This window comes from Mirounga leonina, unplaced genomic scaffold (assembly GCF_011800145.1).
Source record: "Mirounga leonina isolate KUSES-001 unplaced genomic scaffold, KU_Mleo_1.0 Mir_166, whole genome shotgun sequence".
NCBI lineage: Eukaryota > Metazoa > Chordata > Mammalia > Carnivora > Phocidae > Mirounga > Mirounga leonina.
Genome location: NW_023270418.1, coordinates 37,668,121 through 37,685,076, shown reverse-complemented (window position 1 = coordinate 37,685,076; position 16,956 = coordinate 37,668,121). Strand labels below are relative to the sequence as shown.

The window sequence follows — 16,956 nt, the reverse complement described above, 5'->3', positions numbered from 1 at the left end:
CAACCCTAACAGATTTCAGAGAGAAAGTATCTACTTAGAATATTTATTTATCTTCTCACAAGACAAGACACAAAAAGTTACAACTTCTTAAAACTCTTGAAAAGAAAAAATATAATTCTGTAAGCAGCAGCAGCTTCCAAGGTACAGAGGTGGTGGGAGAGGGCAGCTCCCGGGGACAGCCGTGACCTGGGGGGCCCCGGCCTGAGCCCCAGGTAGTGTCACCAGGAGGGGCCTCGGAGGAGGGAGCCCAGGTGGGGTACACAGCACCAGCACATCAGGATCAATCACCAACACAATCACGTGGCCTGGGGCAGGGCAGGGCGGGGAGGGGCAGGGCAGGCAGGCCTGCCTCAATTCACAACATCAATGTAGGAGGGCGGTCCCGGGAGGGCAGAGCTTATGGAGTGTGGTCAGGGGCCTAATGCAGACGCCCGGAGAGTAGGGTGGGCCCAGGGAGGACTGAGGGAGCAGGTCCTGACCCTGGAAATAGAGCAAGTACCCCCAGGCTCCATACTGGTCCTCATGCCTGCCCTCCCCACTGGCCAATCCTGGACCCGGGGCGGGGGGGGGGGGTGTCTCAGAAGAGGGGATCTGCTGAGGTGCAGCAAGAACCAGACTGGGTAAATAAATTCCTGAATGGGGTCAGAAGGGAGCCTATAGGGCATACACGGCACACACACACATACATTACCTGGCCATGTGGGTAAGGCCAGCAACCCCTCACCCCAACCGCCCCCAGCCCTGTCTCTGAGGGGCAGGCCAGTGGAGGGCTGGTGGACACAACCTGCTCCCCAGAACGTTTGCACATGCACACAGACCTCACACGCTGCAGGCCCCAGCCTGGAGTGGGGTAGAGAGGCCTACCAGGAGGGATGCTGGGTCCCACAGTGGAGTGGGGGGGGGGGCTTGCCCTGGGAGTCAGAACTCAGTGTGACCCCCTGCCTGGGACCCCTGGCTCAACATGGGGGGCAGGAGACCCCAATCCTCCTGCAAGGCTGGCTGGGGGGGCAAAGTGGAGTCCTGACCAAGGCGAGAAGGGCAGTGGCAGGGACAGGCTGGACGGATGGACACAGGGATGGACAGAGCACTTGTGCTCCGCAAGTTAATAAATAGGTTTGTGCGGGGTCCCCTTTGTAGACTAGGGACCAAGCCTCGGGGACAAGAGCTGGTAGACTGGAGGGTAGGGTCCCGCTTGCCCAGCCCTGGCCTGGGGGCCCCAGCCCAGAGACCAGCTCTGCCCTGGGGGTATTCAGGCCGGGGCGGAGCTGTGGCGGGGGGCTGGCTCCAGGAATGTAAAGATTTTCTGCGTTTTCTACATAAATAAGACATTGATCCCAGTGGTCGTGCAAGCAGGACCCCTAAGGGGCCTCTGTGTGCACCACCCATGTGGACCCTTCATCCCTTCCTCTGCTTCCCCCCACCCGTGTGGGAAGGGTGGGGAGAGACTTTCTCTTGCTCAGTCCTGGGCGGGCCACCTGGCTCCGGCCCCACTCTGGTCCCACTCGGTTGGAGGGCGCAGGTGGCCGCCGGGCTCAGTGCTGGGGTCGCTGTAGCAGCTCCAGCAGGGTCTCAGCGATGCCCAGGAAGTAGACCACTTGAGCGATGCCGAACAGTGGGGCAATGACCAGGGCACGGCAGTAGGCGCCCTTCAGGAAGGCCGCGGGGCCCTCGTGCCTCAGGATCTTCCTGTGGGGAGAAGGTGGTCAGGGCCGCTGCTGGCCTGCCCCCCCATCCCCATGGGCCTTTCCACCTGGCACAGTCCAGGAACCCCGTGTAGGGTGGTCAGGGCCACTGGTGGCCCACCCCCCACCCCACCCCCGTGGGGCCATCCCACCTGGCACAGTCCAGGAACCCCGTGTAGGTGTCCTCGTTGACACCACGCTGCAGCGACTGAAGTCTTGTCTTCACCACTGCAGGGGGTGTGCAGGTCAGCATGGGGCCCAGCCCACCTACACCCGCACCGCCCCCCCTACCCCCCGCCTCAGTCCCAGGCACTGACCATCACAGGGGTTGACGGCCACGGCGGCCGCACTCCCAGCCACACAGCCAGCCAGAAATGACACATAGAAAGGAGACTTCTCCCCGGATGAGGGACAGCCCAGCTGGTTCAGGTTGGCAAAGAGGGGGAAGTACACAATGGAGAAGGGGACGTCCCTGTGGGGGGAGGGAGGGACACTGGTGACCTAGAGGTGTGCGGTGCGCAGGCCTCCCTCCTCCCACCCTCACCGTCACTCCCACCTGAGCAATGTGGCCCCCAGTCCCTTGTAGAGGCCGGCGATGCCCCGGCTCCGAAGCAGGTCCCGGGTCAGCTGGGTAGCTGTGGGCCGGGGAGCAGCCGGAGCCTCCATGGAGGGCTGAGCGCCGCCCTGGGCTGACAGCTGGGCCTGGGCATCCAGTAACTTCTTCTGGGCAGCTGGGGAGAGAAGGAATAGGCCTGCTGGCTCTCTCTCTCCTAGTACCTCCCACCTGGGCAGGGGCTGGGGCTCGCCCTCTGTCTCCCCATGCCCTCACCAATGCGGCCTGCGTCCTGAAGCTGGATCTTCAGCATCTCCATGGGGGTGGTCACAATCACCTGGCAGGTGCCGGCCCCACAGCCGGCCTGCATCTCCTGAAGCAGGGTCAGCTTCTGCCTGGAGAGAGGGAGTAAGGGCCGTGGTGCGATGCAGAAGCCTCTGCGGCCCTGGGCGTGTGGGGGCGGCGGGGGGGTGGGGAGTGGCAGAGGCAGATGCGGCTCTGGAGGGGTATAGCACCTGCCAGCCTCAGATACCCCTTCAGGCCCTCCAGCAATGAGCACCGAGCCCAACAGCCCAACAGCCAGACGGCCCCACGAGCAGGGCCAGGGAAGGTGGAAGGGCCATTCTCAAGCAAATAGCAGTGGAGATGCTGAGGTCTCAAGTAACCAAAGGGCCAAGCTTCTCAGCCCCACCCTCAGGTGACAGGGGGAAGCTGGTCAGTGCCCCCCCAGATCCCACCCTACAGGGGTGGTGCACACTGGCTGGGGGCCAGGACCGCCAGGGCCAAAGCACAGCTAACTGGCATCTGCGTCCCTCCCCCGTGCAGGAGGCAGGGAGGAGGTGAGGGGCAGGGCTTCTGTCCTTTGTCGGGAGGCACAGACCCCTCCCCCTCACAGCCTTGGCCGGCAGCCCCTCACCCCCTCACCCGTCCTTGGAGAGCTGATAGCGGAAGAAGTCGTTAGCGGCCAGCTTGATGGCCTTCTCCGGGGTGACAAGGGTCAGGTTCACAGCAGCTCCTGTGGGGCACAGTGGGGAGCACAGGCAAGTCGGTGGCCTGGGCTGGGGAAGCTCTCAGCCAGCACTGGCCTCCCGGCTCCCTGAGCCCCACCCCAGCCACTCCTTGGCTCCTCCTCCTGCCCTCTCACCCACATTGGTGCCAGGCAGGGCAGAACCAGGCAAGGACAGGGCAGGGCCTCCTCCAGGCGCCCCGCTCACCCTCCCTGCATGATCTACCCATTCCCGCCTCCCTGAGGAACACCTCCCCTGGAAGACAGAAGGTGCTTCCGCTGGGGGGCGGGCACTGGGTGGAGGACACAGGCCCAGGGTGAGCGAGAGTGGGGGGGTCCCGCCGCACAGTGTCTGGGCAAAGCCAGGCTTGGGGATTGTCCCCTAAGCGGCTTTGCGGTAGTGCCCCACGCCCTCCCGCCTCCCAGCACAGATGGAGTCCCACCTGCCCTGGAAAGCAGGGGAGAAGGCTGCAACCTGCACGGTAAGGACAGAGCGCCCTGCCATGCGGGCAGTGGCAGCGAGCGGGGGATGGGGCTGATGCCCTGGGAGGGCCGCTGAGAACGGCCCCTCCCCGGAGAGCCCACCCTGTGCTGCTCACCCAACACCCGGGTCCCACGGGCCATGTCCACACATACACACCAGGCCCCAGCAGGCCGCCCTGCCTGGCCTTGCCACCTGCCTCCCAGCCGTGACAGCAGGACCCCTCTGAGACTGTAGAAGGGTGCCACCCACACGGGCCCCATCCCCAGCCTCACCGCGGTACATGCCAAAGTAGCCCTCTGAGCGGATGGTCTTGATGAGGCAGTCAGACCTGCAGCCAAGGGGGGGGCGGGAAGGGTGAGCCAGGGGGCCAGCAATGGCTCCAGCCCTAACCCAGACAGGAACTTCCCCAGACCAGCCCTGACCTGTTTCCCCTCTTGTCAATCAGGCTGGGGGATGCAGGAACAGGGCCTGAGTCTGAGCCTTAGCCTGGCCCCCCCTCACATGGCTCCATGCCCACGGCCCCCACCGGGCATGCTCACATGCTGGTGTACATGCGCTGGCCATTCTGCTGGTTCTGCAGCCTCGTCTTGGCCAGGTCGATGGGGAACACGCAGGTGACCCCGATCAGCCCAGCGATGCCGCCATTGATGAGCTTGGCTGGCAGACTGTGGGAGCAGAGAGAGTGTCAGGAGTGGCCTCCTAGGCCACAGGTCAGGACCACACATGGGGTGGGGTGGGGCCAAGAGCAAAGGCAGGGTTGCATTCTGACCTGATCTGCTTATCAGCCATTTAACTGAGCGCACCCAGGTGGGAGCCGGAGAGGTGGATGCCAGCCCAGAAGGTGGAGGACGGAGGCAGCGCAGCGTGGGTGGGACAGAGGGGGAAGGGGCGGTCCTCCACTTTCCGGGGAATTTTAAAACCACGGCTTCTGTTCTAGAAAAGGGTACAGGAATCAGGGGAGGGAGGAACAGACCACTCAGAGGCACACAGAGAAATAATCTTGCCCCCAAAACCCCCTCCCCAGGTCTCACGCAAGAGCACCAAGCCCCTCACCCATCCCTAGGGCCACCCAGTCTCCCCTCAAGGCGCCCCCGCCCCCGCACCGGTGCGTTCTCCCCTGCTGGCCTCGCTCACGCTCACACACACTCACGTGCACACTGAACGGGCCGAGGAGCGCACTCTGCCTTTAAAGGGCCAGGCGCCTCTGGGGCAGTGAGTCTGCCAGCCAGGCATCTCAACCCTGGACTGCGGTGACCCCTTCATCCTCGGGCAGCCACAGCTGGCGCCTGCCCCCTCAGGATGGAGGCTGGAGGGGCTGAGGAGCACCTCCCAACCTGGGCTCAGCTCACAGCTACCCAGGTAGATGCTGCCGCGCCAGGTGCAGCCCCCCCCATGGACCCCAGACAGCCCCTCCCCCTGGAGAAGCTCCATGCTCACCCACACCCAGCCCTGCACCCACCCTCCCATCCACCCTTTCCAGGAATCTCACTCCCAGACAGACAGACACACACACACACACACACACAGACCAGGTCCTCTGGAAGCTTCGGGGGAGTTTGGGGCATGGGGTGGGGGGCAGCTGAGAAGGGGACAGCTGACTGAGGCTCCCTGGGATGGTTCACGCATCCACTCTGGGGGTTGGGGGAGACAGGGCCCCTCTCACTAGAGACAGGGCAGAGCCGGCCTCCAGAGCCTCCTGTCGGGGGCCCCCCAGAGCCCTGGAGCCTTCTCCCGCCTCTTGCCTGGGCCCCCTCGAGGCCAGCTGTCGTGGGCTCTCACCCACAGCACTGTCACCCAGGGTCACAAGGCTGGCTCACACCCCTGGTCCCTCTGAGGACCGGTGACCTTCACCTCAGCTTTCCCGGGCCATCTGTCCCTGTGTCCCCTGCCCCTCCAGCCCCACCACCTCCGCAGCCCCCAGTCCCGCTCACCCTGAGGTGCACCTCCAGGACTACAGCCCACCGGGCTCACCGAGGAGATCCAGGGGCCAAGGGAGGTGCCCGCTGCCGGGATTGGCCGCCGGGCGGGGCGGGGCCGGCCTGGGGGGGGGGGCGACTTTCTCTTTCACTTTGGGCAAGTTGGCTCTCAGCTGCTGTGGGATGGGAGGGGGCGTGACAGCTTCTGAGAGGCAGGGCCCAGCTTCGGACACGATCAGCACACAGGGCAGTGGGCCTGACTCAGGCTGACCCAGCCAAGCCTGACCAGCCATCCACAGGAACCCCAGCCCGTGGCCACCACGACCCCGACTGCCCCGTGGGTTCCTGTCTGCAGCCTGCAGGCTGGATCTGTCTAGGGCTCTGGGACCCAGTGAATGGGGCGCTCTCTGTGCCCAGGCCCCCTGTGGGCCTCTGTGTGGACAATCTGGTCCCGTGGGAGTGGAGATGGGTCTGTGCCCACTCCTATTCGTGAGACCTGTGTGTCTATTGGATGAAGACGCATTTCATGGGAACCTCACCCTAGGCCAGGACTGGGGCGCCTGGGGGGGGGGGGCTCAGGTGGTTAAGCGTCTGCCTTCGACTCAGGTCATGATCCCAGAGTCCTGGGATCGAGGGCATCCAGCTCCCTGCTCAGCGGGGAGTCTGCTTCTTCCTCTGCCCCTCCCCCTGCTCGTGCGTGCGCGCGCACTCTCTCTCTCTCTCAAATAAATAAATAAAATCTTTTAAAAAGGGAGGGGCAGGGAAGTGTTGGCTAGGTCTCAAGAGGCCTCTGGCTGCCACCCACAGGACTGCTCACCTGGCAGGTCCAGAGGGCACAGGAAACGAGCACTCCCAGAGCCCTCTGCCCGGCCAAGGGGTCCCCGACACACATGCCCTGGGCCTCTGTCCCCAGCATCTGCTTCCCCATGCCCTAGCCTGCAGATAAAAGTCTGACCTCTGAACTTCAACCTGAGTTTTCCCTCCCCACCCCCACCCCACCCACCTCCAGGTGTAGACCAGCTACGGCCAGCTCTCTGCTGCCCCAGGCTGTCAGGGGCAGGGTCTATATTCTCACTGCAGTCTCTCTGCAGCCTACTCCTGCCCTCTGGGGGGCTGAGTAAACCCTGCCTCCTTGAGCATCACCAGACCCCACCTCCCGTCCAGGGTTAAGGGACACTGGGTGATGGGGGTCCCGGAAGTCAAACAGAGTGTCTAAGGTGAGGAGGGGAGCAGTTGTGCCAGGAAGAGAGGCAGGCTCAGGGATGCCACGCCTGAGGGAGACAGTGAGTCTGGGGTCTCACAGTACGTGCTTCAGGCTGCAGGATGGAGCAGGGAAGAGGGTCGCTGGCCTGACAGCAGTGAGAATGAAGGGGCTCTGCCTGGGGAGACTGGCAAGGGGTCCACGGGACCCAGAACCCCCCCTCTGTCGGTCCTGACTCTGTGGTTCTCACCCCTGCTTAAGAGACATCTGTGGAACAACTTCCCCAGGCACCTCGTGTTGCCACAGAAACCCAGCAACCCTGGCCAGGCCTGAGGCCGGGGCCTGTCAGCCCTCATCGTCCCCCTGTCTCCACGTCTGCAGCCAGGTAAACTAAGGAGGAAGGCAGGCAGTGGACAGCGCTGCCCACAGACATCAGCCACAGAATAATGCTGCTACTTCCAGACCCTCCCAGGGGTAAAATCTCCCACAAATGAAGCCGCTGAGCTTCCCCTCCCCCACCCCCGACGGAAGCCGATGGGGGTGAAGATCAGAGTGTGGCACTGGCCTCTGGCTGCCCATTCAATCTCCCCGCGTCCCTTCCCCCTGGGGCGGGGGGCGCTTTCTACCCTGTCGGAGGGGCCCCAGCCCACGAACAAAGGAGGCCGGGGGTGGGGGCTGCGGGCTCCAGCTCGGAGGCCGGCTCAGGACCCTTGTCCCTCTGGAGGGGATCCAGACGGGACCCAGACGGTCACGCCGCCCCCGCGAGGCGATGGCGACTCCAGCCACGCACGTGTCCACACAAGTCCGGCGGGGTCCCACGTGTGCGCCCCCCGCAGCCCGGCCTCCGCTTCTGGGGCTCTGGCCCCAGCTTCCCACCCCGTGGGGACACGTGTGCGCGGGGAGCGCGCCCGGCACCGCCCGGGGTCGAGCACGGCCTCCCACACCCAGACGGCAGCCGGTCGGAGCATCCGCCGACCCGCGCACCCCCCCTCCCCGGAGCCGCCTCGTCGGGGCAGCCGTCACCTCCCCCGGCCGCCTCGGCGCCCCTGGGCCCCGCAGTCGGGCCGCAGTCGGGTGGGCGCAGCGGAAGGGAGAGGCCGCGCAGGCACTCACCGCGCGCTGCGCTGCCGCCGCCGCCGCCGCCGCCGCCGCCGCCGCGCTCGCCTCCCCGCCGTGCCGCGCGCCCGGCTGCTCCTCGGCGCGGAGGCGCGTCCGCTCGGCGCTGAGCGCGCTCCGCCCCCTGCCCCCGGCCCTCGGCAAGCGGGCTCCGGCTCCCCCTCCCGGCCGCCGCGGCCACTGCGCCCGCGTGGCCACAGCCGCCGGTCCCCAAAAGGCCCTTCTTTGGTCTCTGGGCCTCCCGGCCCTACATGGGCCATGGACCCAGGGATTAGCCCCGGCGGGCCAACGGGTGGCAAGGAATGCTGGGAAGAGGGTGTCCCAGGGCAGGAGCGGTCCGTGGTCGCACAGTGGGCGCTGGGAGGGGACTCATCTGGCCAAGCACCTGCCCACCAACTTGGGGGATGCACAGTCCCGCACACAGGTGACTTTGTATCCATTGGTGCTGCACAGTTACTTTGTAGCTGGAGCTCCTCTCCCTCCTGGGCACATGGGAGGAAGCAGGAGCAAGGGGGGTGTCGACGGGGCGGGTAGTGAAGTCTTTACACAAGGTCCCCTCCCAGCAGCGCCCAGGCCTCTGACCTCAGGCCACCCCTTGCCTTCCACCCACTCCTCCACCCAACAAATAAACAGCTCTGAGAAGCAGCCAAAACAGGACATATTTGTTACACATGGGAGGTCACTGTCCCCATACACAGGGAAAGCTTGAAAATGGGGGCCTCTGACCATTGGCCAGGGTCCATCAGCGGCCCGCCCAAAGTCAGTGGGGTCTAGGCCTGGGCAGACTCTGGGGACTGTGATGCTGAAGGCTCAGGTGGGGCAAGGCCCCTGGGGGCCAGGCTTGTGCGCTGGATGCTGTCCTTGTACTTCTGGCGGCCGAGCTCCAAGACAGCCCTCACCTCTTCAGCGACATCCAGCCGGTCGCTCTGCTCCAAGGCCTGCACTAGGAGCCCCACAGCCCCTGGCTGCCCGGCCTGGCGCTCAGCCCAGGAGAAGAGCATATGACGGATCTGGCCATCCAGGTCGTCCCTGGGTGGGGGTGGGGGAGAAGGAGAATGGTGATAGAGAGGCCCAGCCATCACACCCAAGGTTCTGCTCACCCTCCTCGGGTGGATTCCCTGCTCCCTGGGTGAGGTGTGGCCAGACCCTCCCTTTCCTGCCTGTTTGCCCTGTCCCCACTCACCCTGGACTTCACCCAGCCTCATGAAAAGCTCTCCTGGCAGCCAGGACCCAGGCCTGAGGCTGGTCCAGAGCCAGCATCAGGATGCCCAAAGGAACTCACCGGAACTCATGTCGGATGCGCTGCAGCTCACGGTAGGGCATGCCCAGGTGCAGGGCCACGGCTGGCCAGTCAGGGCCCAGGCGCCCAGCCACATTCTGCAGGTTGCTCTGGGTCAGGAAGCCAGTCTCGGCATCACCCAGGGTCAGAGGGGCCAGGGAGAGGCTGGTCCCCTGCCCCTGCTCTGGCCCCTGGGACCCCCGTAGTCTCTGTGAGGAGGAAGGGGTGCAGTGAGCCCTACCCTCTGCTCCCTGACCAGCCCCGGGCTTCTGTGCCACCCCTGCCCCCTTCACACACGCTGCCCCCCACCCCAGCCACACCGGCAGCTTGATGGGCAGAGTGGCCATCCAGAGGGAGTCTGTGCCCTTCCTCTGCCGGGCAGCCTCTGCCTCCTCAGGTACCTCCTCGGGCACTGCTCCCCGGTAGAAGGACACCTAGTGTTGGGGTGAGATGGGGCTCAGTGTTCTGGCCTCTGCCCAGGCAGCCTGGGGCAACCTACCCCGCTGACCCACCTGACCCCTCACAGCCTGAGCCTGCCGGTCCAGGGCGGTGGTCACATACACCTCCTTCATGTTCTTCAAGTGTGAGTAAAACACAAAGCAGATCCTGCCCGCCACGCAGTCCGGGCGGTCTGGGGGTGGGATGGGCTCAGCAGGGAGCCTGGGGAATGGACCCCAGCATCCTGTCTCTAGGGGCGGGGCAGGGGGGGCATACCAGCATCCACGTCAATACCCCTCTCAAAGGCAGCAAAGAATTTTTCGCCCTCGAACATCTCCACCGTGTCAGAGGGCTCAGGGCCTCGGTACCGGTCCAGCAGCCGCCGCAGGGTGGCATCCACCTGGGGGGGGACCCACTGGCTTCAAGCTCAATGCCCTGCACCCCCATGCAGGCCCTCTGCCCTCCCGACGCAGCTCTTCCAGACCTCTGGAGTCCGCACCCACCTTGTTGCCGGGCAAGCACTGGAGCAGAACCTGCTCGGGGTCTCGGCGCCTCTGCAGGGCAATGAGGTTCACCCTGTGCAGTCGCAGGCGCTCCCAGGCCTTCCGAGCCAGGCCCTCCACGCAGGTCTTGGTGGTGTACCAGAGCCAGTACCTGGGAGGGCCTGGGGGTGAGTGGGGGCTGCCCAGACAGGCTCGCTGGGGGAGAGGACTGAGGAAGCTGGGGCTGGGGGCACTGACCAAGAGAAGTGTGTGACCTGGAAGCGAGCGTACAGGTGGGTGATCTCCAGTGCCACCTGAGCTGTGATGTCATCCCAGGCTACTTCAGGAGGGGTCCGGTACAGCAGGTGAAGACAAGCGCGATCCAGACTCAGGCCTGGTGATGCGAGGGGGCCGCAGGCTGAGGTGTCCCTGGTAGGGGCTCCCCTGCCGAGAGCACGGCCCCTTCCACCCAGTGGCCATGAGTTCAGCTAGGCCACCTGGCCACCTCTCACCTGTGACACCAGGGGGCAGAGGCAGCTGCACAGTGACAGGCCGGAGGAAGCTGGGGGGGCCGCTCTGGGAGAGGCACAGCAGGGGGCTGGCCGCCGCCTCAGGCTCCTCCAGCAGGGCTCGAAGCTCTCTGCTGCCCACGTGCACCACCTGGGGCAAACGGGCGCCTGGAACACTCACCTTTGCATCGAGGCACCACCCACCACTCACAGTGGCTGCCCTGCCTGCACCTGCATGCGGACGTGACGAGGCTCATTGGTGGCCCCAGGGGGGAATGTGACCTTGACCCCAGGATGTCCTGAGGAGTACAGCAACGTCCCCTGCGGTGGCACCAGGCAGGTGTTGGACACAGGACGTGAAACCACGAGGAACCACGAGAAGTGGGGCACCTGGCAGTGAGCCCAGAGCCTCTGGACATGGGGGGTGGGGTCAGAGGGGAGTCAGGATTAGGTCAGAGCCACCAGGCAGGGCTGACCAGGGGCTGGAGGGAGCCCCTCCCTAGTGCTCCTTCCCAGGAAGGCCTAGGGGGCTCTCACCTTGGGTGCCTCTTCTTCCAGGTAAGTCTCCAGGTCACTCCAGCTGTCATCACTCAGGGTCCTGACCACCACCTCACGGCAACGCCGGGCCCGGGGGGGGCACAAAGAGTAGCCACAGGCCCACCTCCTGCCAGGCAAGGGTGGTGTGAGCACTGGGTCCCATGCCTGGGCCCTCCTCCCCTGCCCCCCACCCCGACTCGCCCTGGCCATGCCTGCCGGAAGGCCACCCCGTGGGGCTGCAGCTCCAGGACCCCACTGAGCAGGGAGTCATGGGGACCCAAGGGGACGAGGTGTGGCTCCGGCAGCCAGAGTCGATACTGGATGTTGACAGGGCTAGAGGTGGCCCCAGCAGGGAACTGCAGGCGGACCCCACAGGCCAGGGTCACTGAGCAGCCTTGGGGAGTCACAAGGAAGCTGCAGGAGAGGGTGGGCATCAGGTCAGACAATAGAAGGGGTGTGGCTGGATCGGGGACCCCCGGGAAACTCCAGAAGACCCCTGGGGTATGAACACTGTGTTCATCATGGACAGAGCGACAGCGTAGAGACATGCATCTTCAGCCCCATCCCCCTCCCCACACACACCTGTCCAAATCTGAATTCAGGAACAGTCTGGGCATTTCGGGGGTCACGGGCGTCTCTGCGGCGGAACAGGCAAGCTGTTAGGACACCTATGGAACCTGCATCCTGGCCTGTCTGTGGCCTGACTCTTCCTAGCAACAAGCCTACCTGGGGGACTGTGGGAGGCAGGTAGAACCTTGCCCAGGGGGTTCCCCCGAAGGCGCACAAAGGGGGCGTCCAGTAGCTCGAGGGGCACGTCCCGGAGCTGGTTGTCCCTCAGATCCAGTCGGGTGAGCAGCGGGAGGTGGGCTAGGCCGGCAGGCACTGAGGTCAGGAGGTTGCTGTGCAAAACAAGGAACCGCAAGGACCGTAGCCCCACTGCGGGCAGGTGCCAGCTTAGCGCCAGCAGAGGACCACTCAGGGCCACACCCAGCCCTGGGCAGGACAGGATACTCACGCTAGGGCCAAGCAGATGGCCAGACTCGGGGAGCTTGAGAAATCTGTGCAGGGAGCCTTGAAAGCCAGGGAAGGGAAGGCAAGCAAGGGCCACCCAGGAGGAGTGAAGGCTCCAAGATGGGCCAAGCCTGTGTGTGCAGGGGCCCCCCGTGGAGGACAAGACAGCAGAAACCAGGCAGCAGCTGAAGGGCACTCCCTGTCAGGCCCAGGGAGCCATGAGGGGCACGAGTCCTACTCACCAAGGGAGGTCGGGAGGCCCTGCAGCCGGTTGGAAGCCAGATTGAGCTCGGTGAGGCTGCTCAGGCCTCCAATCTCAGGGGGCAGGGTGTCCAGAAGATTCTCTGAGAGATCAAGGCGCTGCAGGGTGGATAGGGATCCCAGCGCTGTAGGGAGCGTCTGCAAGCCGTTGTGGCTCACAGAGAGGAAGGTGAGGGAGGGAAGGGCTCCGAGGGCCTCAGGCAGCTCTGAAAGGCTGTTGTAAGACAGCAGGAGGCTGCTCAGGCCACGCATCTGTGGGATGCAGGCCGGCAGTGTCTCCAGGCTATTGAAGCTCAGATCTAGGTGGGCCAAGCGGGCCAGGCCACTCAGGCCAGCTGGCAGTGTGGTCAGGGAGCCCCGGGAGCAGGCACCCAGCACGTCCCGATGTTGTCCGCCTAGAAAGGGGGAAAGCAGATGTGGCCCTCAGAGCCAGAATCCCAGGGCCCAGCTCAGTGCAGAGGCACAGACCGCTACCCCAACCCCACCCAGAGAGGGACAGACGGAGACACCAGCAGATGCAGGGGGAACAGGGACAGATACTGCAGGCTCATCTCAGCTGATAGCCATCACCCATGATCTGCCCCAGGAAGAATACCTACACTGGGGTCTGCTGGGAGACCCCAGTGGGCAGCTGCAGCCTCCAGGAGCCAGGGCTCAGCCAGCTTCACCTTGTGGGGGGCAGGGTTGGGACAGGGCTGGGACCAGGTGGGACTCACCTCTGAGGACCAGGGAGCGAAGGTGCTGCAGGCTGCACGGCACCTGGGCCAGGGTAGCCTCCAGCAGCCGAGGGTCCTCGTGGCCACTCAGCCGCAAGAACTCCACTTCCAGCAGCTGAGGGGGCCGCTGGGCACACAGATTCAGCAGCCGGTGGCAGCCCCGAGGGTACAGGTCCAGGTTCAACCGGTTCCCAACCAGGAGAGGGGGGTCCCCAGGCTCCGCATCCACAGCATCCGCAGCATCTCCCGCAGCATCTTCTGTAGCAGCTGCTTCGGGCTCCAGCCCCTCCACCTCTGCAGCCATCGCCCACCGGCTGTCCTCGGGGTCCAGACATGTCCCAGCCTGCCAAACAGGCCTGCTCAGGCAGGGCCCAGGGAGGCTGCAGAGTCAGGGGGAGGAGTGGAAGGGAGTGGGGATGGGCCCTCCTACTCAGGGCAATGGGGATTCTGGCTTGGGGGCAGTCCTTGAGCCAGGCCAGCTGATCCACAGAGCCCAAAGCCTCAGCTGAACAGATCATAGTTGAAATAGGGCTGGGGAATGAGAACCTCAGGACTGGAAAGGCAGCAAGCAGGGAGACCTGTGTGCAGAGGAGCCTGGGGAACCTGATGGGGGGCAGGGGGAGGAGGGAGAAATGAGTCTTCATGTCCCACTTGTGGAAATTTGAACAAGAGACTCCTAGAGCTGTCAGGTCATCCTGGCTGCCCACCCCCCTCCCTGCCCCCTCTGGGTATAAGAGTTTTGGGTCCAGCCGGACCACCAACCTTCACACCCACCAGCTTTGACCAGAGGTCGAGGACTCTTATCTACCACGTGGGGGCAGTGGCCCCGGCAAGGAAAGGGGTGATTGTGCCCGTATGTGTCAGATAAATGAATGGGGGGGGCAGGGAGAGCTGGAGTGTGAGCTGGGGGGGCCTGGGGTCCTGGAGATGGGACCCCACTTCCTGACCACTGGAGGAGGGTTCGCTCACGCTTCCTGTTCGCACCTAGGTCTGCTGATGAGGGCAGTGGTCTGCACATTCCGGGCTCCGACGGCTTGGGGGCTGGTCCTGGCCGGGAGAGGCCCCCCAACCTCGCCGTCCCCGCCGCCCGCCCGCGCCCTGCGCGTACCTGCGCTCGAGGCTGGGCGCCGTCCGCCGGCGCGTTCCCGAGAGGGCCAGGCCTCGGGTCCCGCCCAGTCAGGACGCCCCTTGCTCGGGGCTGGGACCGCCGGCGAAGGCCTCCGGGTCCCTCCCCTCCCCGCAGCCCTGGCGATGCGGCCGCGGACCCCAACCGGCAGCCGCCAGCCGCCAGCCAGCTGCACTCGGCTTCCTGTTAGTCTGCCTCAGTCCGGCCTCTCCCGCTGGGAAGGCCCGCGTCGCGCGCTGCAAAACCCGCCCTTTCGGAGATTCCTGGCCCTCGGGCCCGCCCTACTCTGGAGCTGTGCGTTCTGGCCCCCTTAAAGTGAGCTGGTGCAATCTCGGGACGGAGGAGGGCTTTGGGGGCTGATCGCAGCTGCCGCCTCACATCCGCCTCTTGCCAGAGCCAGAGCACTAGATGTACCATTCCCCGGCCAGCCTCAAGGGCCTCCTTCTCCCGGAAGCCTTCCTGGGCCTCCTCTGGAAACCTGGTCCCAGCTCCTGTGATCTTGCTTTACCGGCAATCACTTTGGTCCAAGAGCCCCAGCAGTGGGCTTCCCCACACGTTGCCTCCTTCAATCTTTGCATCTCACAGGGAAGGAAAAGGAGGCTCTGTCAGATCAGTTTGCCCGAGGTCACTTAACTACTGGTAAGTGCCAAAGCCAAGAACCTCAAACTAGGTCTGACTCTTAAGAGAACCTACCCCATCTGTGCTCATTCACCCAGTCTGCCCCAAATCAATTCATGCACACCCTCTTCCTCCAGCTCCCCTGCTGCCACCAGCCCTCCCACCAGGATGGGCAGTTCGGCCAGGCTCCATTTTCCGCAACTCCTGTCCCACCTCCCGTTTCTAAGTAGCTGCCAGGACTTAAAAAAAGAAAAAAAATCACAAGAATGTTACTCAGCTTTATTTTTATTTAAAAGATTTTATTTATTTATTTGCCAGAGAGAGACACAGCGAGAGAGGGAACACAAGCAGGGGGAGTGGGAGAGGGAGAAGCAGACTCCCCGCGGAGCAGGGAGACCGATGCGGGGCTCGATCCCAGGACCCTGGGATCATGACCTGAGCCGAGGGCAGACGCTTAAGGACTGAGCCACCCAGACGCCCCGAATATTACTCAGCTTTAAAAGTGAACGAAATTCTGACACACGCCACAGTGTGAACGAAACTTGAGAACATTATGCTAAATAAGTCAGATCCTAAAGGACAAATACTGTATGCTTCCACGGTGAGGCCCCCAGAGTAGTCAAATTCCATTGAGACAAAAATTAAAATGGTGGGTGCCGGGGGCTGGAGGAGGGAATAGGGAGTTATTTAACAGGTATGGAATCCGGGCGCCTGGGTGGCTCAGTTGGTTAAGCGACTGCCTTCGGCTCAGGTCATGATCCTGGAGCCCCTGGATCGAGTCCCGCATCGGGCTCCCTCCTCGGCAGGGAGTCTGCTGCTGCCTCTGACCGTCCCCCCTCTCATGTGCTCTCTCTCTCTCATTCTCTCTGTCTCAAATAAATAAATAAAATCTTTAAAAAAAAAAAAAAACAGGTATGGAATCCAACTTCGGAAGATGGAAAGCAGTCGAGATAGAGGCTGGTGATGGCTGTGTCATGAGAAGGCACCCAATGCCACTGAATTGTATGGTTGGACGGTAAATCTCATGTATTAACTCTGAAAACAATCATCACAACATGCCACTTCCCTGTGTATTGCAATTACATCCCGCCCTTGCCAGGAGGGTTTCCACTTTACCCCAAGTGTGAGACCTTGAGCAAGGAAACCTCTCTGCGCCCCACCTCCTCCATAAAACGGGGGTAATGACAGCGACGACACCCCCAGGAATGGTGTGGTTTGCACGAATACACCCGTGCTCGATGAACTACATACACTTGGTAGTGACAGCCCAGGCTGCCTCTGGACCCATCTCCAGCCACCGCGGGGCCCCTGCTTCCGACCCTTCTGCCTGGTGCTCGCCCCAGATCTCAGGGCCGGCTCATCCCTTCGGGCGTACGTCGGCCCGGGATTGCCTCGTTTATTTACTCCCGTGCGTCCTCGTTCTAAAACCTATGTTGCGGAGCAGCAGGGCCGCGCCGGCTCCCTCTGCGCGCCAACCTGCGGCAGGCTCCCGGGCACCGAGCATGAACGCGTGGCGCGTGCTGACGTCCACGTGGGCGCGGAGGGCAGTTCGGAGCCCACGCGGCCCCGGAGGGGCGCAGCCACCAAGCCCAAGCCGCTCGGCTCTGCACCTCACCGCGGCCCACGGTCCCTGAGGCCCGGAAACCCCCCGCCCCGAGCAGCGAACGGGGAGGGCCGGCCACGTGCACCCGCGCAGGCGGCGCTCCCGCACTTCCGGCAGCAGTGCATCCTGGGACTTGGAGTTCGCCGCAGCCTGCGGCCGCAGGACACCGCAGCTCGGAGGCTCTCGTCTCCGCTGCCTGGGCGCCGCGTGACGTCACTCGGAGGCGCCCGCGCCGCCCGGCGCGCGGGTCCCGGGGACTTCTGGGTAGCGGATTACCCCCGCCCCCCACGTCGCCGCCTTCCTTTCCGTCCCCGACGCCGCCGAGGTCGCACGCGTGAGGCTCCTCCGCCGCCGAGTGAGTGGGCGGCGGGGCCGCGGCGCGGGCCGGCCTGCGGGGCCGCGGGGGGCCGCGGGGGGC

At 64.2% G+C, this 16,956-nt stretch overlaps 3 protein-coding genes across 5 annotated transcripts in view; 1 reads left to right on the top strand and 2 right to left on the bottom strand.

Annotated features, from left to right (window-relative positions):
* Positions 1–29: 29 nt before the first annotated feature.
* SLC25A22 (solute carrier family 25 member 22) lies at positions 30–7,976 on the bottom strand. 3 transcript variants are annotated; one of them, XM_035013635.1, is made up of 10 exons: positions 7,956–7,976; positions 4,495–4,658; positions 4,265–4,390; positions 3,998–4,053; positions 3,160–3,250; positions 2,512–2,630; positions 2,239–2,413; positions 2,000–2,154; positions 1,835–1,910; positions 30–1,686 (listed from the first exon to the last, which is right to left on the bottom strand). In XM_035013635.1, the coding sequence occupies exons 2-10, from the start codon at positions 4,512–4,514 to the stop codon at positions 1,533–1,535; spliced, it is 972 nt and encodes a 323-aa protein (XP_034869526.1). In that variant the 5' UTR covers positions 4,515–4,658; positions 7,956–7,976; the 3' UTR covers positions 30–1,532. The 3 variants fall into 3 exon arrangements, with proteins under 3 accessions (XP_034869526.1, XP_034869525.1, XP_034869524.1); XM_035013634.1 differs by lacking the exon at positions 7,956–7,976 and adding an exon at positions 5,657–5,751 and having other exon boundaries at positions 4,495–4,653; XM_035013633.1 differs by lacking the exon at positions 7,956–7,976 and adding an exon at positions 5,657–5,744.
* Positions 7,977–8,610: 634 nt separating this feature from the next.
* On the bottom strand, positions 8,611–14,162 carry PIDD1 (p53-induced death domain protein 1). Its single transcript, XM_035013632.1, is given in 16 exon segments — positions 8,611–8,987; positions 9,241–9,446; positions 9,558–9,671; positions 9,750–9,868; positions 9,952–10,075; positions 10,179–10,329; positions 10,416–10,551; positions 10,670–10,817; positions 10,898–11,077; positions 11,204–11,302; positions 11,304–11,330; positions 11,416–11,617; positions 11,786–11,840; positions 11,930–12,139; positions 12,457–12,870; positions 13,192–14,162. Coding segments are annotated over 16 exon segments (2,748 nt in total). The 5' UTR covers positions 13,496–14,162; the 3' UTR covers positions 8,611–8,728.
* A 2,627-nt stretch (positions 14,163–16,789) lies between these two features.
* RPLP2 (ribosomal protein lateral stalk subunit P2) overlaps positions 16,790–16,956 on the top strand; it is a 2,363-nt gene continuing 2,196 nt past the window's right edge. Inside the window, exon 1 of the mRNA XM_035013631.1 lies at positions 16,790–16,893. The gene's annotated coding sequence lies outside the window, so the exon portion shown is untranslated. The remainder of the gene's footprint in view (positions 16,894–16,956) is intronic.

Coding starts and splice junctions, on each gene's coding strand:
- SLC25A22 (XM_035013635.1), bottom strand. CDS start 4,514: ATGGCTGATAAGCAGATCAG. Junction 4,391..4,494: donor ATGGCTGATAAGCAGATCAG/GTCAGAATGCAA, acceptor CTGCTCCCACAG/TCTGCCAGCCAAGCTCATCA. Junction 2,414..2,511: donor TCAGGACGCAGGCCGCATTG/GTGAGGGCATGG, acceptor TTCTCTCCCCAG/CTGCCCAGAAGAAGTTACTG.